Source organism: Harpia harpyja, assembly GCF_026419915.1.
Source record: "Harpia harpyja isolate bHarHar1 chromosome W unlocalized genomic scaffold, bHarHar1 primary haplotype SUPER_W_unloc_1, whole genome shotgun sequence".
In the NCBI taxonomy this organism is placed as follows: Eukaryota; Metazoa; Chordata; class Aves; order Accipitriformes; family Accipitridae; genus Harpia; species Harpia harpyja.
This window is the reverse complement of record NW_026293183.1, coordinates 64,467-85,605: the sequence shown is the minus strand read 5'-3', so window position 1 is coordinate 85,605 and position 21,139 is coordinate 64,467. Positions and strand designations below refer to the sequence as shown.

At 63.1% G+C, this 21,139-nt stretch overlaps 6 protein-coding genes across 7 annotated transcripts in view; 3 read left to right on the top strand and 3 right to left on the bottom strand.

Moving 5' to 3' along the window:
- COQ8B (coenzyme Q8B) overlaps nt 1-2,190 on the bottom strand; it is a 3,350-nt gene extending 1,160 nt beyond the window's left edge. The window contains exons 1-7 of the mRNA XM_052779371.1: nt 1,786-2,190; nt 1,627-1,688; nt 1,123-1,199; nt 900-1,027; nt 431-485; nt 173-313; nt 11-92 (exon numbers count right to left, since the gene is read on the bottom strand). Coding sequence (XP_052635331.1) covers nt 11-92; nt 173-313; nt 431-485; nt 900-1,027; nt 1,123-1,199; nt 1,627-1,688; nt 1,786-1,928 — 688 coding nt within the window. The 5' untranslated portion in view covers nt 1,929-2,190. The remainder of the gene's footprint in view (nt 1-10; nt 93-172; nt 314-430; nt 486-899; nt 1,028-1,122; nt 1,200-1,626; nt 1,689-1,785) is intronic.
- Nucleotides 2,191-2,764: 574 nt separating this feature from the next.
- Nucleotides 2,765-4,922, bottom strand: ACTMAP (actin maturation protease). Its single transcript, XM_052779426.1, has 6 exons — nt 4,722-4,922; nt 3,877-3,945; nt 3,669-3,793; nt 3,451-3,580; nt 3,294-3,364; nt 2,765-3,173 (listed from the first exon to the last, which is right to left on the bottom strand). Exons 1-6 carry the CDS (start codon nt 4,868-4,870, stop codon nt 2,785-2,787), a joined length of 933 nt encoding a protein of 310 aa, XP_052635386.1. The 5' UTR covers nt 4,871-4,922; the 3' UTR covers nt 2,765-2,784.
- A 114-nt stretch (nt 4,923-5,036) lies between these two features.
- On the top strand, nt 5,037-7,538 carry SNRPA (small nuclear ribonucleoprotein polypeptide A). Its single transcript, XM_052779428.1, has 7 exons — nt 5,037-5,088; nt 5,460-5,549; nt 5,637-5,809; nt 6,463-6,639; nt 6,722-6,895; nt 7,069-7,157; nt 7,252-7,538. The coding sequence occupies exons 2-7, from the start codon at nt 5,477-5,479 to the stop codon at nt 7,409-7,411; spliced, it is 846 nt and encodes a 281-aa protein (XP_052635388.1). The 5' UTR covers nt 5,037-5,088; nt 5,460-5,476; the 3' UTR covers nt 7,412-7,538.
- A 394-nt stretch (nt 7,539-7,932) lies between these two features.
- Nucleotides 7,933-13,288, top strand: RAB4B (RAB4B, member RAS oncogene family). 2 transcript variants are annotated; one of them, XR_008233956.1, is made up of 8 exons: nt 7,933-8,161; nt 9,691-9,771; nt 10,358-10,472; nt 11,154-11,216; nt 11,312-11,466; nt 11,553-11,717; nt 11,788-11,988; nt 12,160-13,288. XR_008233956.1 is itself a non-coding variant. In XM_052779429.1 (8 exons), the coding sequence occupies exons 1-7, from the start codon at nt 8,146-8,148 to the stop codon at nt 11,971-11,973; spliced, it is 642 nt and encodes a 213-aa protein (XP_052635389.1). In that variant the 5' UTR covers nt 7,940-8,145; the 3' UTR covers nt 11,974-11,988; nt 12,160-13,288. The 2 variants fall into 2 exon arrangements, 1 of the variants encoding a protein (XP_052635389.1); XM_052779429.1 differs by having other exon boundaries at nt 7,940-8,161; nt 11,553-11,648; nt 11,858-11,988.
- A 493-nt stretch (nt 13,289-13,781) lies between these two features.
- LOC128138105 (cytochrome P450 2F3-like) lies at nt 13,782-16,507 on the top strand. The gene is made up of 9 exons (XM_052779417.1): nt 13,782-13,971; nt 14,076-14,238; nt 14,340-14,489; nt 14,576-14,736; nt 14,823-14,999; nt 15,106-15,247; nt 15,320-15,507; nt 16,059-16,200; nt 16,288-16,507. Exons 1-9 carry the CDS (start codon nt 13,801-13,803, stop codon nt 16,467-16,469), a joined length of 1,476 nt encoding a protein of 491 aa, XP_052635377.1. The 5' UTR covers nt 13,782-13,800; the 3' UTR covers nt 16,470-16,507.
- A 215-nt stretch (nt 16,508-16,722) lies between these two features.
- LOC128138104 (cytochrome P450 2C16-like) lies at nt 16,723-19,834 on the bottom strand. Its single transcript, XM_052779416.1, is given in 9 exon segments — nt 16,723-16,980; nt 17,072-17,213; nt 17,696-17,883; nt 17,980-18,121; nt 18,350-18,526; nt 18,728-18,890; nt 18,977-19,143; nt 19,145-19,288; nt 19,391-19,834. Coding segments are annotated over 9 exon segments (1,482 nt in total). The 5' UTR covers nt 19,568-19,834; the 3' UTR covers nt 16,723-16,798.
- Nucleotides 19,835-21,139: the final 1,305 nt, after the last annotated feature.

The following is a 21,139-nucleotide window of genomic DNA, read 5'->3' as shown; positions in this document are numbered from 1 at the left end:
TCCAGCTCACCCTCCGGCAGCACCACGCTCATCTTGAGCAGAGAGAGCAGATTGTCGACATCACTGCGGATGCTCCGGGCGATGCCAGGATACTGTGAAAAAACAAAGGTAGGGGGGATATAAATGTTGAGGCACCCTCAGCCCCCCAAAATCCACCCTCCCCGGGGCTCACCTGGATCTTCACGGCCACTTCGGTGCCGTCCCGCAGCACCCCAAGATGCACCTGCCCGATGGAGGCGGCAGCGAAAGGCATCTCCTCAAAAGCCGACATTTTCTCCCGCCAGCCGGGGCCCAGCTCCTCCGCCAGCACTTGCTGTGGGATGTGGGATGAGGGGGGGGGCTCAGCTGACACCCCCAGATCCCGCTTCCCCTGCTCGCCCCCCCCCCCCCCCAAACCCCAGGGCCCCACGCTCCCCCAAAAGTCACTCACAGTGGTCTGCCAGCGCGGCATGAACCGCTGCAGCTGCGGGCTGAGGAAGCTGCGTCTGCGGGGGGGGGATGTGCTGGGGAGCTGGGACCCCCACACCCAAGCCCAAAGCTGTGGGACCCCCCACACCCCACTCCAGAGCTGTGAGACCCATACACCCCATCCCAGGACCCCCCCCCCAACCCCAAAGGCATGGGACCCCCCCACCCCATCCCGGGACCCCCTCACCCCACCCCAAAGCCGTGGGACACCCCCACCCCATGCCTGGCACCCTCCCACCCCACCCCAGAGCAGTAGGACCCTCCCACAACCCAACCCTGGGACCCCCCCCCCCCCACCCCCCCAATCCCAACCCAGAGGTCACCCCAAGGCTGCTCTACCCCCCTGGGGTGCCCTTGGGCAGGGGGGGGGGGGTCTCGGTGCCCTTGGGGGTCTGGGTGCCCCTTGGGGGGGGTCCAGGGTTGGGGGGTACCCACCTTGGATGCTGAGCATCTGCCCCAGCTTGAGGGCGGCCCCCCGCACCCGGCAGAGCGTGGCCACAATCCGCTCGGCGTTGGCTTCCGAGAGGAGGGGGCTGGAGTCCAGTTGGGGAGCCGGTAGCTGGGGGAGGGGGCACAAGCTAGGTGAAGCCTCCCCCTCCCCAAAATTGGGGGGGGGGGGTGATTTGGGGTGATTCCCCCCAATCCCGTACTCACCCCGGGGCTTGCCCTCACACTCAGCCTCGCCCGCGCCACCTGGGCCAGGGCCCCCACGCCAAGACCCACTGCCAGTCCTGGGGGACACACACACACCAGAGAGGACCCCCCCCCCCAGGCTGTCCCCCCCATATTCCCAAGCCCACCCCCTGTGGAAGACACCTCCCCGCCTCCTGCTCCCCCTCTAGACTACCCTTATCCTTCTTCTCTTCCTTCCCCTGCCCTAAGACCCCCCCTCCTCTTCCCCTCCTCCCCCCCCCAGACCTCCCACTCTCCTCCTCCGAGATCCCCCTCCTCCTCCCCCTGAGACCCCCCACTCTCTTCCTCCTCCTCCCCAAGACCCCTCTCCCTCCTCCCCCCCCCCCCCCCCCCCCCACCCCAGCCCTACCCCGGCTGCCGACGGGTCCGACCTCCCACGCCCCCCCCCCCCCCCCCCCCCAGCCCGACCTAGGGCAGGGTGAGCGAGCCGGGGCCGCCTGCCCGTGTCGTTCCCCCCCCCCGTACCTCCGAAGCTGGCCAGCCGTCCGAGGCGGGAAACGGGCACCCGCCGCTCCCGGGCCCTCTCGCTGAGCTGGGGACACACACACACACACACACACACAAGGAGGTTGGGGACCGGTCCCGGGGGTCCCCCGAGGCCGTGTTTCCCCCCCACACACACACTCACCTTCTCCCGGGGGGGGGTCCGGGCGGCCCCGGGCCACCCGCGCCCGCCGGGCCTCCTCAGCCGTGAGGCCCCGTAAGGCCCCGTCCCGGTGCAGCCCCCGCAGGGTGACGGGAGGGGTTTTGGGGCGGATCGCCGCCATGGGGAAGGGGTTTAGGAGGAGCGGAGGGCAGGGGTCAGGGGTCAAAGGGCACCAGGGTGCCCGGTCCGGTCAGCTCCGTTCACGTTCGGTCCTCTCCGCGCCATCCCGACGCTTCCGGGTTTGCGGCTCCGCCCTCCCCATCTCCCACCAATGGGACAGGAGGACGACTTTGCGGGGGCCCCACCCATACCGGAAGCGCGCATGCGCGGACGCCCCGCTCCCACCCGCACCCCACTGCGCATGCGTCCCAGGACATTTTCCCCCCCCCCCCCGTGTCCCTTGTCCTGGGGACCCCCCCGGTGACCCCCAACTCCCCCTTGAACCCCACCCCCTTGAACCCCCCCAACCCCCAGAGAGACCCCCCAGGAGGGGGGACCCCACGCCTAAAACCCCCAGGACCCCCCCAAGACAGCACAACCGAAACTGGGGACCCACCCCCACCCCCTTGAACATTCCCACCCCGGGACCCCCTGAACCCCCTCAGGACTCCCCAGAACCCCCCCCCAAGAGGGGGGAACCCCCACCCTAACACCCCCCCAAAACCCCTTCAAAACAGCACAACCAACACCAAAGACCCCCCCACTCCCTCAACCACCCCTCCAAACTCCTCCAGGACCCCCCCAAACTCCAGAACCCCCTCCCCAGAGGGGAAACCCCCACCCTAAACTCTCCCCAAAACCCCCTCAAAACAGCACAACCAACACCAGGACCCCACCCCCCTTAACCACCCCCTTGCCCCCCTCCCGAACCCCCCCAGACCCCCCCCCCAGGAGGGAAACCCCCACCCCTAAAACCCCCCTCAAAACAGCACAACCAACACCAGTCCCCCCTCAACCTTTCCTTCAACCAGCCCCATTTATTGAGGGGGGGGCTGTGTGCCCCCCCCCTCAATCCGGGGGTGCAGCAGCACGACCCTCCCCCTGAGGCCGACCCCCAGCCCCCCCGGGGGGAGGACGTAACGATGGCCGTCATTCTCCCGGTGGGGGCTCAGCTCCTTCAGCTGCACGTTGCTGCCGTGAAGCCCCCCCAACCCCCAAAGTTGACAACGGGGGCTCTTCCCCTGCTGCGCCAACACCAACACCCCCTCTATCGGATGTGTCCCCTCCCCAAATAATTCTTCCCCCCCCCCCAATATCGTTCCATCCCCCTTAAACCACGACGAGGGGGGGTGGAAGAGATTGGGGATTTCGGGATCTTGCTGGTAGCTCGGGCTCAATGTCTCGATGCGGATGCCTAGCAAAACACCTTGGGGGGGGGTAAACACACAGGAGGGGAAATGTCACACTTGGGGTGCCCCCCCTGCTGCAAATGGGACCCACACACACACCTGGGGGGGTGCAGTAGCCTTTCCGTCCCCCCGCTTACCTGTCAGCACGGCCCAGTGGGCTTTGTGGCCATGACGGCAGCAAGGTTCGTGGTTACTGTCCTCGTCGTAGCTGGGGTGACGTTAAGGGCGGGGGTTTAGGGGGGATATCGGGGTGAATTGGGGTGTCCCCCCCCCCAAAAAAAGACAGCAGGATACGGCACGAGGAGGGGGAGCCCCCCAAGGAGGTGACGCAAGATCCGAGGCCGGTTGGACCCTTCCAAACCCCCTGAAAGTAACTCGGCGCGACAAGGGAAAAGCTCCTCAGCCAGCGCTGCCATGTCAGCCGCTGCGGGGACAAAATTAGGGGGGGAGGGCTAGAACCCCCCACCCCACCCCAAAAAAGGGGGGGTGTGTGTCCCCTCACCTCGCCGTACCTGAGAACATCTCGCCCCGGGCGGTGAAGCCGCGTTCCCGCGCCGTCTCCACCAGCTCCTCCAGCTCCACGCCGTGGGTGGGGGCCAGCAGCGACGCCGCCATCCATAGGGCCACCAGCCCGCACCTTTGGGGTGGGGGCGGGCACAGGTTGGGGGGGTACAGCACCCCCATATTGTGTGTCCCCCCCCCAAAAAAAACCCCACTTACTGGGGTCCGTCTTGGATGAGGGGCGGCGCCGGGCGGTGGAAGAGGAGCCATTTCAGGGGGCTGCTGAGGCTGGGGGGGGGGGAAGGTTTAGGGGGGGCAGGGGACCCCCCCGGGAAGCTGAGGCAGGATGGGGGACCCCCCCCAAGTCGTGGGGATGCCCCAGCGAGCCCCCTCCCTCGCCACCCATAGAAAGGGGGAATCCTCCAGCTACACCTGCCCCCCACCCCAATCAGTAGGGTCTACCCACCCCGCACCCTGGGTCAGGCAAGACCCAGGACCCCCCCGCCCCACCCCCCCACAGTTCAGGCTGGACCCAGGACCCCCCCCTCAGTTCAGGGTGGGCCCAGACCCCCCCCCCCCCCCGCTGTGCAGGCCAGACCCAGGACACCCCCCGCCCCCCGGTTAAGGCCAGACCCAAGACCCCCCCTGGTTCAAGGGAGGCCCAGGACCCCCCCCGGACCCCCCCCTTCCTGTGCAGGCCAGACACAGGACACCCCCCTCGGTTAAAGCCGGACCTAAGACCCCCCCCCCCCCGGTTCAAGGTGGGCCCAAGACCCCCACCCGGGACCCCCCCCGCGGTTCAGGGTGGGCCCAGGACCCCCTCCGGACCCCCCTCCCCGGTTCAAGGTGGGCCCAGGACCCCTCCCTGGGACGCCCCCGCGGTTCAGGCCAGGCCCAGGACCCCCCCCGCTGTTAAGGCCGGACCCAAGACTCCCCCCGGTTCAAGGTGGGCCCAGGACCCCCCCCCGGGACCCCTCCTGGTTCAGGCCGGACCCAAGACCCCTCCAGGACCCCCCGCCCCGGTTCAGGCCGGGCCCAAGACCCCACCCCTCCCCGGCCCCCACCTCTCCCGGCGCCGCCGCAGCAGCTCCCGGACGCCGCCGTCGTCCCCCAGGGCGGCCCCGGCCCGTTCCAGCGCGTCCCGTAGGACCCGGCCCGGCGGGGGGGGCGGCGGCGGCGGGGGGGGCGGTGGCGGCGGCGGAACCTGGGCCATACGAAGGTCAAAGGGCAGCGGGACGGAAACGCGAGGTCAGAGGTCAAAGGTTTCCCCTCCCGCCCGCCGGCTAGGCCGTCCTCGTTGTGATTGGCCAGCGCGCCAGGTACCCGCCTCGCTCTGATTGGAGGAGACGGCGGTGGGCGGGCGGGAGAGGCGTTGCCGCGCGGCTATTGGCTGGTTAGAGGCGGTGCACGCGGCTGAGGCGGTGGCGGGCGGTGAGGGGCCGCGCTGGGCCCGGGGGGGTCCGGGGGGGTTCTGAGGGGGTCCAAGGGGGGGGTGAGGGCTCCGACACGGACACGATGTCCCCACGGGGTGGGAGGACCCGGGTGGAGCGACCCCGGGGCTGGGGGGGGGGGGGATTAACCCTTTTTTTACGGGGGAGGGGGTAACCCCTTCCTCACTGGGGGGGCCTGGGGCATTCCCCAACCTCCCCACACAGCCTTTGCCCATCCCTGGGGCCGCTTTCCTACCGGGGGGGGGGATCCTCCCTCCCTGAGTAGCCCGTGGGTGTTGGGGGGTTAAAGGGGAGGGGGGGCCAGCCCCCCCCCCCCAGCCTCCCTTCCAGCCCCCCCATCTCTCCCAGCAGGCTGGGGAGGGGCCGACATGGCAGTGCAGGATCCGCGCCCCAACCACACCATCTACATCAACAACCTGAATGAGAAGATTAAAAAAGATGGTAAGGGGGGGGGAGGGGGAAGGGGGGGGGTGTCTTGCCTTCCTGCCCGCTCACCCTCCTCCTCCTCCTTCTTTTTTTTCTCCCCAGAGTTGAAAAAATCCCTCTACGCGATTTTTTCGCAATTCGGTCAAATCCTGGATATCCTGGTGTCGCGCAGTTTGAAGATGAGAGGTCAGGCCTTCGTCATCTTCAAGGAGATCAGCAGTGCCACCAACGCCCTGCGCTCCATGCAGGGCTTCCCCTTCTACGACAAACCCATGGTGAGCCCCCCCACCAAAATCCTCGTGGAGCCACCTCAAATCCTCGTGGAGCCCCCCCCAGGTCCACGTGGAGCACCCCCAGTCACCACAGAGCCCTTCAAATCGCCATGAAGCTGCCCCAAATCCCCGTGGAGCCATCCTAAATCTTCATAGAGCCCCTCCACATCCCTATGGAGCCCTCCAGATCCCTGTGGAGACACCCAAATCCTCGTGGAGCCTCTCCACATCCCCACGAAGACCCGCAAATCCCTGTGGAGACACCCAAATCCTCGTGGAGCCCCCCAAATCCCTGTGGAGACCCCCAAATCCCCATGGGGCTATCCCAAATCCCCATGGGGCTATCCCAAATCCCCGTGGAGCCCCTCCAAATCCCTGTGGAGCCTCTCCAAATCCTCATGGAGCTATCCCAAATCCTCATAGAGTCCCCCAGATCCTCGTGGAACCCCTCCAAATCCCCATGAAGCCCCCAAAATCCTCGCAGAGCCCCTCCGCATCCTCACGGAGCCCCTCCACGTCCTCGCAGAGCCCTCCCAAATCCCTGTGGAGCACCCAAAATCACCATGGAGCTATCCCAAATCCTTGTGGAGCCCCTCCAAATCCTCATAGAGCCCCCCAAATCTGTTCCCACTCACCCCTTGCTTTTTTCCCTGTAGCGGATCCAGTATGCCAAGACGGATTCGGATATCATTGCCAAAATGAAAGGAACATTCGTCGAACGCGACCGGAAACGAGAAAAAAGAAAACCCAAAAATCAAGACGCGCCGGCAGCAAAGAAAACCGCAGCCGGAACTGGAGCGGCGGCAGGAGGCGGCGTTCAGGGAACCGTCCCGGTGAATTGAGGGAGGGTTTTTTTGTAGTGGGTTTTGGTTTGGGGGGGTTTTACAGGCGCTGAGCCCCTCTTTTTCCCCACAGGGAATGCCGCCGTTGAACCAGGCTCCCCGTATGATGCACCATATGGCGGGGCAGCCCCCCTATATGCCCCCACCGGGGATGATCCCCCCACCCGGCATGACCCCCGGTGGTATTCCCCCGGGAGCCATGCCCCCCCAGCAAGTGATGCCGGGCCAGATGCCCCCAGCGCAGCCGGTGAGTAATGGGATTACCAGCACAACCCGCCCCCCCCAATATTTGATGCTGAACGAGCCACAGCACCTAAAAAACCATCCCGAACCAGGAGGGAGATGGAGGGGGGTGAGCCTTTTGGGGGGGCTCCCCTGCCTCCTTTTGAGACTGACACCCCCTTTTTTCCCCCACCCCAGTTATCGGAGAACCCACCGAATCACATCCTCTTCCTCACCAACCTGCCTGAGGAGACCAACGAGCTGATGCTCTCCATGCTCTTCAACCAGTGAGTTTCTTGGGGTGGGGGTGAAACAGGACCCCGGGGAGGGGTCTGGGGGGGCCCTGTTGACACCTGTGCCCCCCCACCTTTCTCCCTCCAGGTTCCCTGGTTTTAAGGAGGTGCGGTTGGTACCGGGCCGGCACGACATCGCCTTTGTTGAGTTCGATAACGAGGTGCAGGCGGGGGCCGCCCGCGACGCCCTCCAGGGTTTCAAGATCACCCAGAACAACGCCATGAAGATCTCCTTCGCCAAAAAGTGACCCCCCCTCCAAAACCCAACCCCCACCACCCCCCCAAAACACCCCGCCAGCCCCCTTGCTACTCCCCCTTTCCCCATGTCCCACCCCCCCGAAGGTAAGTTCGCCCCAAGGCGGCCGACCCTTCCCCCCCCACACCCCTTCCATTACCCCCCACCCCTTCCTTCACCCCCCCACCTCTCCAACCCCCGGGGGGGGGTCTGCCCCCCCTTTTCCCCTCTAAGCATTGTACCCAGGGTCTCTTTGCAGACATTGCACCTGGAGCCTCTTTACCCGCCCCCCCCCCCCCAAAATAAACCCCTCTGTGTCCCACTGCTTGTTTGCTCTGCTGCTGGTGGGGAGGGAGGGGGGGCACATGGACTGTGGGGGGAGGGGCGTGGGGTTGGGGGTCAGGGTTAGGGCCAGGGCCAGGACTGGGGGGGCCCCAGGGCTGGGGGGTATTTGAGGTTGGGGGAGGGTCTCCGGGCGTTGGGGGGCGCTTTGTGGCCGCCCCCCCCCAAGCGGTTCAGGGCCGGGCGGAGTTTAGGACCGAGGATCCCGGCCCCCCTCTGGCCCCGCCCACGCGTCTTCGCCACGCCTTCTTTCTTGTAGCGTGGCTCCGCCTTTCTCCTCGTGCCCACCTCTCCGCGCAGGCGCGCAGAACCCGGAAGCGGCTCGCCTGGGCGCCGCCATATTGTGCCCGCTCCCTTCCGTACGGCCCGGTGGCGGCGGCGGGGCCCGGCCCGGCGGCTCCAGCCATGTCCGAGACCTACGGTGGGTCGGGGGGGGATCCCGGGGGGGCTCCAGCCGGTCTGGTAGGGGGGGTGTCAGGGCTGGGGAGGGGGCCCTATGTGGAATAGAGGCCCTATTGGGAGTGTGTAGGGCTCTGCGTGGGGTGGAGGCCCTAGAGGGGGTCTGTGGGGCCTATAGGGGCTCTGTGGGCCCCTGTGTGGGATGGGGGGGGGTCCGTGGGGCCCTTTGTGGGATGGGGGCCCTGTAGGGAGTGTGTAGGGCCCTGTGTGAGCTGAGGGGGGTGTCTGGGGGGCCTATAGTGGGTCTGTGGGGCTCTTGTGTGGGATGGGGGGGGTCTGCAGGGCCCTATAGGGTGTCTGTGGGGCCCTGTGTGGGATGGGGGCCCTATACAGAGCGTGTGGGGCCCTTGTGTGGGATGCAGGGGGTGTCTGTGGGGCCCTATAGGGGATGTAGGAGCCCCATAGGGAGTGTATTAGGCTCCTGTGTGGGATGGGGGGGGTGTCTGTGGGGCCCTGTGTGGGATGAGGGGGTGTCTGAGGGGCCCTATAGGGAATATAGGGTTCCCATAGGGAGTGTATTGGGCCTCTGTGTGTGATGGGGGCCATGTAGGGGGTCTGTGGGGCCCTGTGTGGGATGAGGGAGTGTCTGTGGGGCCCTATAGGGGATATAGGAGCTTCATAGGGAGTGTATTAGGTTTCTGTGTGGGATGGGGGGGGTGTCTGTGGGGCCCTGTGTGGCATGAGGGGGTGTCTGTGGGGCCCTATAGGGAATATAGGGTTCCCATAGGGAGTGTATTGGGCCCCTGTGTGGGATGGGGGCCATATAGGGGGTCTGTGGGGCTCTTGTGTGGGATGAGGGAGTGTCTGTGGGGCCCTATAGGGAATATAGGGACTCCATAGGGAGTGTATTGGGCTTCTGTGTGGGATGGGGGCCTTACAGGGGGACTGGCAGGCCCGGTGTGGGATGGGGGGGGGGGGGGTTCTGGGAGGCCCTATAGGGGGTCTGTGGGGCCCTGTGTGGGATGGGGGCCCTATTGGGAGCATATAGGGCTCCATATGGGGCCCTGCAGGGTACGGGTCTATTGGAACTCTGTGGGACAGGGCCATACAGGGAGCATACGGGGCTCTGCGTAGCGGTGCAGGGCAGGTGGGGGACACTTGAGGCCCCTATAGGGCACTTATGGGGCAAGCGGCCATGGGATGTTGCCCTTCACAGCCCCCCTGCTTTCCTCCCAGGCCACAAAGGTTCACAGAGGACCCAATGCTGGGAGGTGACACTCCACACGTGGGGGATTTGGGGCCCTTTCGGTGCCTCCTGCTTTTGCCAGGCACCAAATCAAGGGCAAAAAACGCTTCTCGGGGGCTTTTCTGGGTGTTTTTTGCTGTGTTTGAAAGGGAGGGGGCGGAGCCAGGTGTGAAATCGCTTCCCCGAGGTCATTCTCCTCTGTGGGGGCTGCTCCTCACGGCCTTTCCCCCCCCATCCTGCCGCTGCTTGACACACCTTGAGTGTAAAAACACCTTTTTTTTTTTTCTTTTTATCTTTCTCTTCAGATTTCCTCTTCAAGTTCCTCGTGATAGGGAGTGCCGGCACAGGGAAGTCCTGCCTCCTCCATCAATTCATCGAAAACAAATGTAAGTTGGTTTATTTTGGGTTTTATTGCTGCTGCACCGGCTCTCTCCCGACCAGATTTGTCTCTCAGGCTGCTGGAAAACACTGCCGAAATATTTCTTTGTGGGACCTTTTGCCAGTGGAAAAAAAAGTGGCGTTTGTTGTTTTCTGGGGTTGTTTTTTTTGTGTTCTGGAGCCTCAACCCTTCCTTGCCAGGCCCAGCGCTGGAAAAGAGCTTTTACGCTTTGGTGGATAAACAGAGCTTTGCCACAAAATGCTGAAACTTTGCCTCTCTCTTTTCTGAAACCTTCGATTTGCTTTTGTAACGGGGCGGAGGAAGGCTTTGAGCTCACTTAATTGGAAGTGAAATGCCAGGCACCCCTCCTCCTCGGCATTTTGCGGGCTTAATTTCACGTATGCTGGCACGGTCCTCGCTTGCAAAATCATCTTGTAACGAGCTTCCCTTTGCCAGGGGATAATCCAGGCGGCAAAGTCGTGCTGGAGCATGGCGGGGTTTGCCCGAGGAGCTGAGATCCCAGGCATGGTGGGAAGCCCGATTGTGCTTTCATAGCCAGCCAGTAGCACATTGGGCAACTCTTGTTTCTGCAGTCAAACAAGATTCAAACCACACGATCGGGGTGGAATTCGGCTCTAAGGTTGTCAACGTTGGCGGGAAGACGGTAAAGCTGCAGATCTGGGACACGGCTGGGCAGGAGAGGTTCAGGTAAAGAAAAAAAAAAAAAACACCTCATGGTGCCGGAGCAGTGCACAAACACTTGTCTTCAACGTCCACCGGCTTTTTGGGGGCTTTTTTCTCTCTTTTTTTTTTTTTTTTTTTTTTTTAAACTCCCTTTCCAAAGGGAAACCGGGTGCCAGCACCTCAATCTCTCTCTCGGGGCCCAGAAGTCACCACAGCAGTCGAGGTGCCGAGCACAGGGGGACGATCCCTTCCCGAGTCCTGCTGGCCACGTTATTCCCAATACACGCCAGGATGCCGTTGGCCACCTGGCCACACTGCCGGCCCATCTTCAGCCGATCCTTTTCCAGCCTGGGGTTCTTGTGACACAAGCACAGGACCCAGCGCTCAGACTTGTTGAATGTCCTCAACCCATCAATCCAACCTGTCCGGATCCCTCTCTAGAGGTTTCCTTGGTAAACTGAGGGTGCCGGAGGACCGGAACTCACCCAGCAATTAAATAAGAATATTGGCAGCCTGCTTGAGACGAGGGTCCTAATAACACTGGTTTGGGACCAGTCCTGTCCCCGCTCGAGTCACCTGTGGAGTTTTTCCTCCCTTCCAGGCAGCGCAGCCCATGAAGAGGGGCCCCGATCTCAAACTGGAGGGGTTGGGGGGGGGGAGCGGTTCTCTCGTTTGTGCCTCCTCTCTCCTCCTCTTCCTCCTCAGGTCGGTGACTAGAAGCTACTACCGGGGTGCAGCTGGTGCACTGCTTGTGTACGATATCACCAGGTGGGTTCCCCGGCCACGGCGCCCTGACCCCCTTGGTGCTGGGGAAAATAGGGGCTCGGCACCCCACCCTCCTGCTTCTGCCCTCCCCCATCCAGCCGGGAGACCTACAACGCGCTGACCAACTGGCTGACGGACGCCCGCACCCTCGCTAGCCCCAACATCGTCATCATCCTCTGCGGGAACAAGAAGGATTTGGATGCCGACCGGGAGGTGACGTTCCTGGAGGCTTCACGCTTTGCCCAAGAGAACGGTGAGGGATGCGGAGAGAAACGCTGGCTCCCGTGGCATCCCGGGGCTAATTACGGTCGAAGTAACGAGCCTTTTCTTACTAACCAGAGCTCATGTTCCTGGAGACTAGCGCCCTGACGGGAGAGAACGTGGAAGAAGCCTTCTTAAAATGTGCAAGGACCATATTAAACAAAATTGAATCGGGTACGACAGCTCTGATTTGGCTTTTCCAGGGTGGGGAAGGGAGGTTTTGGGTCCCTAGGGGACCGGGAGGTTTTGTGTCCCCGGGATGGACATTTTGGGTCCCCGGGGGACCGGGAGCTTTTGTGTCCTTGGGACAGAGATTTTGGATTCCAGCAGAAGTTTTAATCCTTCCCCTTGCTTCCCTCCCGGGCTTTTTCCATCCGACCCAGGTGAACTTGACCCGGAGAGGATGGGCTCAGGGATCCAGTACGGAGACGCTTCCCTTCGCCAGCTGCGGCAGCCCCGGGGAGCTCAGGCGCAGAGCCGGCAGCAGTGCAGTTGCTAAATGCCTGTGCCCAAGGTGAGACCCCCGTACCGGGAGCGGGGGGAGCTGCCCGGCCCCCCCAACTTGTGCCCTGGCCATGGGAGAAGGGGTTGGATGACACCTACCGCGTCACGGCATTGCTACAAACCTCCTTTTTTTTTTTCTTTTTTTTTCTTCTAATTTGTTTTTCTTTTTCCCCGCTGCCAGGACCATGTGCCTCGCTCGCCGAGCCCCCCCAGCTTCCCCAGGAGCGTTCCTCCCCCCCCCCCCCCCCCCCCGCCCCATACCATTTGCCCCCTTCTCATCCCAAGAAGCCCTGGGACTCTCGAGTTTACCTCCGTGGCAAATGCCTTGTTTTGATTGTATTTGACCGAGGTGGCTTCTGGCAAACACTCCTCGCCCACTGCTCGTCGTCCCCCCCCACCGTGGCTGCCGGCCTGGTGGGCTATGTTGTGTCATCCCCCCCTCCACACACCCCCCTGAGCAGGTTGGGTTGTATTCAGCTTGTTTAAAAACAAAACAAAACAGTCCTCTGAGATGCTACTGGCAACGTTTTGGGGTGCTTGAATGAAGCGGGGGTCCCCACCTCATGCAGGGTGGGGGGACAGGCCCCACCCCGCAGTGTGGCCAAGAGGGATGGCTCGTCCCCAAGTGCTGGGGCAGGGAGGGGTGTCCCTGCCCAGCTTCCTGGGTTTTGCCTTTTTTTTTTTTTTTTTTTTTGTGTGTGTGTGCGTGGTCTCCACTTTGCATTTCCACTTCCCCCCTGCCACCATGCGAGAAAAGGTGGATTGTTTTTTTTTTTTTTGGGGGTGGACACACATGACAGACACAATGTTGTCAAACCCTCCACTGTCACTTCAGGGAGGGGGGGATGGGGACTTCACTTGCCTGTGCTGGAAGCTACTTGCCTGTCCCCAGACCCCCCCCTTGCCTGTCCCCAGACCCCTCCCTGCAGGATGAGCCCCTCAGGGCTGGGGGGGGGGGTCCCAGGCACCCATGGGGGCTCTGATTTCCCCACCCTCCCTCTCTGGGGACAGCATCTCCCTCCAGCTCCATCCACCTCCACCCAGGTCCCCGTCCCCCACCCTAGAGTGTGTGTGTGGGGGCGTGCGTTTCTTTTTTGCTTCTCTTTGTGTTATTTATTGCACTTGCCAGGGTGGGGGGGTTCCTGGAGGGGCCAGAGCTGTGTCCCAGTTTGTTTTTTGGTTTTTTTTTTCCTCTGGAAAAAGGGGAAAAAAAAAAAAAAAAGCAAAAGAAACACCAAAAAAAGCAAGTTTTCCTCCCCTCCAGGCTGTGAAAATGTGACTCTCGTACATAAAGTATTAATGTTTTCCAGCTCATGGCTCCGCTGTTTGGTTCTTTTTGGGGGGTGGGAGCAACCAGGGTGGGGTGTACCTGCCCCAAATGCCCCTCCCCAGGGTGCTGTTGGGGTGCAGGGGTGGGTTTGGGGGTGCCCCCCGATCCCCAAGCTACAGCTCCGCAGCTTTTTGTTTGCCCCCTCCTGCCATGTGCCACCTGCTTTGTCACCCTTGGGGTCCTGGAGGGGGGGGGCATGCTCCCCTCTGCCCCTTCCTGGCCTGCTCTCAAGTCGGGGGGACACCCGGTTTTGGGGACCCTGTTCCCAGACCAGCCCCACCATGGCCAAGGGGGGGGAGGCACGCGTGGGTTTATCATTAACCACTGCAAACAGCTGCAGGGGAATGGCACCAGGGCTACTGTCCGTCTATCCATCCCTCCTGGGGTGTGTGGGGGTGCAGAGCCCCCCCCCAGGGACGCCAGCACCAGCAGTTCCTCCGAGGTCGGTTAATTGGGGGGGGGGGGGAGACTATATAAATCAAGGTGAGGAGGATGGAGGCGAGCGGGGTGCTGAGCATCGCCCTGGCGCTGGGTGTTGGGGGGCTGCTGCTTCTTTGGGGCCGGCAGCGGGGGGGCAACCTCCCCCCCGGACCGACCCCCCTACCCTTCCTGGGGAACGTGCTGCAAGTGGAGGTGACCCAGCTCATCGCTTCCCTCCGCAAGGTGAGTCCCGGGGAGGGGGGGAACTCAAATTTGGGGGGGGGGGTGTCCCAAGGCTGGGAGGGCCCCCCCCCCCCCCCCCCCAAACCTTATCCTTCTCCCCGCAGCTCAGCGAGACCTACGGTGAGATTTTCACCTTCCACCTGGGCTCCCGGCCCTGCGTCGTCCTCTCCGGGTACCGGCTGTTGAAGGAAGCTCTGATCGACCATGCCGAGGAGTTCAGCGGCCGCGGTGATTTCCCAGCCGTCCAACAGTGGAGCCGCGGCAACGGTGAGACGCCCCACCCTCCACGATGTCACCACGGGGTTTTTCGGGGAGCCGTCGGCGGTGCTTGACCCCCTTTTGTCGGTGGGGGGTGTCCCCAATTCCAGGTATCGTCTACGGGACCGGGGAACGCTGGCGGCAGTTGCGGCGCTTCGCCATCGTCACCTTGAAGAGTTTCGGAATGGGCAAGCGCGGTGCCGAGGAGCGAGTTTGCGAGGAAGCACAGCATCTGATCCAACATCTCTATCAGACCCATGGTACGGCCCCCCTGAGACCCCCCCCCCAGGGTTTTTTCCACCCCCCCTGCCCTAACGCTGTGCTTCCTGCCCCCACACAATTTTAGGGCAGCCCTTCGACCCCACTTTCCTGCTCAGCTGCGCCAGCTCCAACATCATCTGCCAGATGGTTTTCGGGGAACGCTTTGAGTACGGGGACGAGCGGTTCCTCGCCCTCATGGCACTCATCAATGACAGCTGGAAGCTGATGAGCTCGACTTGGGGGCAGGTGGGAATTTGCACCCCACCCCCACCCCCGCTGCCTTCCCTGGCTCATGTTCCCCCAACCCGTTTCACCGTTTCTTCTTCCCGCAGCTGCTCTTCATCTTCCCCAACATCATGCGGTTCATGCCGGGGCCGCACCGGCGGATCTACGCCAACTACCTGCGGCTGGCCGAATTCATGGGGGAGCGGGTGCGGAGGAACCGGCAGACGTTGGACCCCCAAAATCCCCGGGATTTCATTGACTGCTTCCTCCTGAAGATGCAGCAGGTACCTGCCTCATTCCTGGCATGCCAAACTTCCCCGCGGGGTGCCAAAACTGGCATCAGCGCTGGCATGTAACCGGGGGGGGACCCTTCTCCCCCTCCCTTGGCAGGAGAAGGGGAACCCCGACACCCACTTCACCGAGGACACGCTCTCCAAGACTGCCGTCAACCTTTTCTTTGCGGGGACCGAGACCATCAGCTCCACCCTCAAATATGGGCTCCGGATCCTGCTCCGGCACCCCGAGGTGGAAGGTACCGGGGCAACGGCAAGAGGGTGACGGGGATGGGGGGTGGCACGGTGCTGACCCCCCTCCCCGTCCCTAGCCCGGCTCCACGAGGAGATCGACCGGGTGATTGGCCGCCACCGCAGCCCCTGCATGGAGGACCGGAGCCGCATGCCCTACGTCGACGCCGTGATCCACGAGATCCAGCGTTTTGCTGACATCGTGCCCATGGGGGTGCCCCACGCCACCACGCGGGACGTCCAGCTCCGGGGCTACACCATCCCCAAGGTAGCGCGGCGGGCAGGTGGGCAATGGCCACGGGGTGCTGCAGCATCCCTGGGGTGCCTCACCGTCCCTTGGGTACCACATCGGGTACAGCAGCATCCCTGGGGTACTGCAGCATCCCTTGGGTACCACATCAGGTACAGCAGCATCCCTGGGGTACCACAGCATCCCTGAGGTACCCCATTGGGTACCGCAGCATCCCTGAGGTACCCCATTGGGTACCGCAGCATCCCTGGGGTACCCCATTGGGCACACAGCATCCCTGGGGTGCTGCATCAGGTACTGCAGCATCCCTGGGGTACCACAGCATCCCTGGGGTACTACGTTGGGGCCCACAGCATCCCTGGGGTACCCCATCGGGCACGCAGCGTCCCTGGGGTGCCACATCGGGTACCACAGCATCCCTGGGGTACTACGTTGGGGTCCCCAGCATCCCTGGGGTACCGCAGCATCCCTGGGGTGCCATGTCAGGGCCCCCCATGTTCCCGGAGCACTGCAGGAGCCCTCTCCCCACCTGCTGTGGTCCCCCTGACCCCCTCTCCCTCTGCACCCAGGGCATGAATGTCATCCCGCTGCTCTGCACATCCCAGTTTGACCCCAGCCAGTTTGCCAACGCCCAGACCTTCGACCCCAGGCACTTTTTGGACGAGAACGGACGCTTCAAACGTAACGACGCCTTCATGGCCTTCTCCGCAGGTGAGGAGGAGGAGCGGGGTGGGGGTGCGAGGCCACAGACCACCCCCAGCCCACTGGTAAGAGACGCTGACGGCCATTGCCTTGCAGGGAAGCGTGTATGCTTGGGCGAAGGCCTGGCCGTGATGGAGCTCTTCATCTTCCTCACCAGTATCCTCCAGCATTTCCAGCTGAAGGCGGAGGAGGACCAGGCCACCATCGACATCACCCCCGAATCCAGCGGGTTGGGGAACATCCCCCGACCCTATCGCCTCTCCCTCATCCCCCGTTGAAACCCCCCCGCCAAGTAAAGCCACCTTGCTTTCCCCCATGCATCCCACGTCTTTGCTTCCACAGGCTCGGGGGGGGACCCCGCTCCTGTTTGGGGTCACTGAGACCCCCCCTCCCACCCTGGGTCACTGGTCTCGTGTCATCCCCCCCCGAGGGAGGGCTCTGAGGGGGACACAGAGCCACAGCCGTGGGTTGCAGAGGGAAAAGGCTGTTTATGGGGGGGACAAGCTGTTACGCTGTGAGGGGCGGGGGGGCAAACATATCAGGGGAGGGGGAGGTCTCCATCCCGGGGTGCGATGTGCCATCTCAGGGTTGGGGGCAGGGGGGCACGTCAGCAGGGGCAGAAGCAAAGCTCAAAGGGCCGGGGGATGTTCATGATGCCGCTGACTTCGGGACGCAGGTCGAGGTGGGGGCAGCCGGGGGGGTGCCGGAGCTGGAAGCGCTGCAGGATGGTGGTGAGGAAGAGGAAGAGCTGCGCCCGTGCCAGGCTCTCCCCCAGGCACATAAGCTTTCCTGTGGTGAAAAAGGGGGGGGGGGTGTGTCACCTGGGGGTGTCCCCCCCCCTTCCCCAATGCAGGGCGGGGGGTCTTTATGTGCAACCCACCTGCAGAGAAGGGCAAGAAGGCATCGCTCTTCTTGAACCCCCCCTTTTCATCCAAAAAGTGACGGGGGTCAAAGGCTTCAGGGTTTTTGAAGTGGCGGGGGTCCTGCAGGGCTGAGCTCAGGATGGGGTAGATGGTGCAACCCTGGGAGGGGGATGCTGCGGGTGACCCCCCCAGCCTCCAACTGCGGCTTGCGGGGGGGCCGTAATCAATGCTTAACCATGCCACGCCATCAGTAATCAAAAATCAGGGCTGTGCAAACACTAATCAATGATTAACGAGCAATTGATAAGCAAGGGCGAAGCAGGTTGTGCAATTAATAGTCAATGATTAAGCATGCGGCACCGTTGATAAGCACTGATGCAGCCTGCGGGGCAGTCGATCGATGATGAAGCACATCGGATGATCTGTCAATGATTATCATGTGGACATGCAATCAATAAGCAGTAACGAAGCGCATCATGCAATTAATAGCTGATAACGCAGAACATCCTGCGGTTAAGAATGATTTCTAATCGACGGCGGTGGTGAAGGGTCGTGCGATTGACGATCAATGATCGAGCAATGCAATTCGTGATTAACTGGGAGCGATTAATGAGGAATCAGCCTCGCCTAACGAGCAGCACCTTGGGGATAATGAAGCCACCGAGCTGTGTATCCCGCTTCGCCCTCCGGATGAAGCCGAGGGGGACGAGGTCGAGGAACCGCAACGTCTCGTGAAGGACGGCTTCGGTGTAGGGCATCGCCCCCCGGTCCTGCAGGCTGGGGGTCTGCTCCCTCCCCATCACCCGCTCAATCTCCTCCTGCACCTTCCCTGAGGAAGGCATTTGAGGGGGGGAGGTCGGCGGGGGGGGGGGGGGGGTCTGTTTCTCCCCCTGCCCCCCCCAGCACCCATAGCCGTGCCCCCCACCTGCCACCTCGGGGTGCTCCAGCAGCAGCATCAGGCAGTAGCGGAGGGTGATGCTGGTGCTCTCCGTCCCGGACACGAACATGTCAAACACCGTCACGTGCATGTTGTCCCGTCTGAAAGCCGTCCCGGGGTTCCCCTTCTCCTGGATTTTTTTGGGGGGGACGGGATGGGACAGGAAAGAGGAGGGAGTTACACCCCTGCCTCTGCTCCAGCCAGCAAAGTGTCCCCAAAATCCCAGGGTGGCCATGAAGTCCCAGGTTCCTGTCTCCTCCCAACCCCATGTCGTTTCCCCCCCCCAGGATAGCACCCCACATTCTGGTGTCGACCCCCCCCCCTGCCAAGAAGATGCTCAGGGGTCCCCTCACGCCACCTGCTCCATCCTGCAGAGGAAAGCATCCACGAAATCCCGGGGTGCTGCCGAATCCAGGGTGGCCTCGTGCTCCGCCACTTTCCTGGCCAAAAATTCCTCGATGAAGGAATTGTTCTGGAAGTAGGTTTGGTGAGAGCCGGGCAGGTGATTCATCAAGCTGGGCAGGATGGTGTAGAGCTGCCGGGAAAAAGGCAGGTGGCATGGATGCCAGAGAGGTGCCATTGATTCCGGTGAAGCAACACCGTGCTGGCAGGTGGTACAATGCCGGGGAGGCAGCACGATTCTGGCAAGGCGGTACGGTGCTGGTGAGTTGGCACGGTGTTGGCAAGGCCAGGGCCAGAGGGCCCCCTCCTCCCCTCCCCTGCCAAAACATCTCACCTGCCCGGCAGTGGAGCTCTCCAAGCGGAAATTTTCGGCAAGGCACCGGAGGATGCGGCGGTACTCCTCATCGCCATAGCCGAAGCGCTCGCCGAAGAGGATGCGGCAGATGGTGTTGCCCATGGCTGCGCTCAGCAGCATGGCAGGGTTGAAGGGCTGCCCTGTGGTAGTGGGGACGGTGACGATGGCGGGGCCGGACACCCCCTCTCCGGCTCCACCACGATCCCACCGTGACCCCGCTGCCCATCTTTGGTCTGCGCCAGCTCCTGCAGCAGCAGCCCCATCTCCTCCTGGACCCACTTCTCCACGCTCCTCTTGCCCATGCCAAAATCCCGCAGCGTGGTGAGGGTGAAGCGCCGGGTCTGTGCCCACATCTCCCCATTGCTCATGAAGATGCCGAGATCCTTGTTGTATTTTTTCCGTCAATGGGAATCGACCCCGGTCGGTGAATTCATCCCCGCGGTTCAGCAAAACTTCCTGCACCACCTCGTAGCCGAAGACCACCACCGCCTGCTCCGACCCGAAGTGTAGGGTGAAGACGGGGCCGTACTTCTCACTCAGCTGCGGCACAAAGCGACAACCCCCCACCCCGGTGTGGGTCACGGCGCCCCGGGGGGTCTCGGCATCGGCACCCCAGGAGTTTTGCCCCCCCACCCCACTCACCTTGCGGAAGGTCTTGCAGGTGTTGGCAGCCCTGAGCTGCAGCAGGTTCCTGAAGACTGGCAGCGCCAGCGGCCCTGGTGGGTAATTTTGGCTCCGCCATTTCTTTTTCCACCCGACCACGAGGGCCATGACCACCAGGATAAGGAGGATGGTGGTGACGGTGCCCACCGGCTCCATGGCTGCTGGTGCCTGGTTCGGCAGCGAGGAGCAAAGTCTGCCGGCACCGGCGAGGTCGCGGCGGCGCGGCCGGGGCTACCAGACAGTCGATGACCTTTGGGGATCTGCTCGCCGTGTGTGTCGGGGACCTGGAGCCGGGCCAGGGGGAGGGTGGGGGGAGCAAAGGGGACCCTGCCCTCCCCACACTGCGGTGGGCGCCAGCAGCCGCCGGCACCCTGAGCACCCTCAGCTGTCCCTTCGCCTGTTGCAGCCCCCGTCCCCTCATCACAACGCCCGTCCCTTTGCTGGCAAACTGTCCCCTCGCCAGGCACGCAGTGTCCTTGGCAGCCGCCAGCGAGGTGCCAGTAGTTTCTCCTGGCTCTGGGTACAGGTTTTGCCCGGCTGGAGCACCGGGGGTCCTGCAGGCTTTGGACCCACCGGCCACAGCCGGGGGAGGACCCCGAGCCCTTGGGGGGACAGCTCTGACCTCTCCGTCCGAAAGCTGAGATGGGGAGAGGAGACTGGAGCCGAGGAGGAGGATGAAGGCCTGGCAGACCATGAGCCGTTGGCAACCCCTCTGCACAGCCTCAATGCTGGATGCAACCCTTTGGGGCTTGGGCTCGGCTCAGGGCTTTGCACGCTCGGCTTGGGGCTCTGCACGGCTTTGTACCCTGATGGGATACGGGGGGCAGATGCAGTGCCAGGGTCCTGTCCCCCCCACCCCCCACGTCCCCCCAGGGTGGCACACCGTGTGCCCCCAAGATGATGCTCGGGGTCCTGGACCCCCCCGTGTCACCCATGGGGCACTAGAAAAGGGGCACAGGGGGCCACGGGGGTGCACACACACCCCCATACCCCCCCCAGGGGCCACAGAGTCGGGCAGAGCCCAGAGGGGACAGGAGCGGCACCGGGGAGGGGACACGGGGACAGGGTTTGCTGCCCCCCCCCAGCACCCACCTCCTTTAACACCCCCCGGGAACAGCTCGGTGCTGCCCAGCCAGCTCAGGGCACGGCACGGTGCAGCATGGCGTGGTGCAGCGTGGCACGGCACAGCGTATCACAGTGCAGTATGGCATGGCATGGCACAGTATGGCATGGCGTGGCGCAGCATGGCATATCATGGTGCAAGCATGGCGTGGCACAGTATGGCAGAGCACAGCATATCATGGTACAGCATGGCATGGCACGGCATGGCATGGCGTATCATGGTGCAGCATGGCATGGCATGGCACAGTATGGCAGAGCACAGCATATCATGGTACAGCATGGCATGGCACGGCATGGCGTGGTGCAGCATGGCATGGCACGGCGTATCACAGTGCAGTATGGCATGGCATGGCACAGTATAGCATGGCGTGGCACAGCATGGCAGAGCACAGCATATCATGGTACAGCATGGCATGGCACAGCATGGCATGGCGTATCATGGTGCAGCATGGTATGGCATGGTACAGTATGGCATGGCGTGGCGCAGCATGGCACGGCACGCCACCGCACAGCATTGCATGGCACGGCTCGGCGCGGTGCAGCATGGCACAGCGCAGCACAACACAGCGCGGCACGGCACAGCGGTCTGTCCGGTCGTGCCGGATG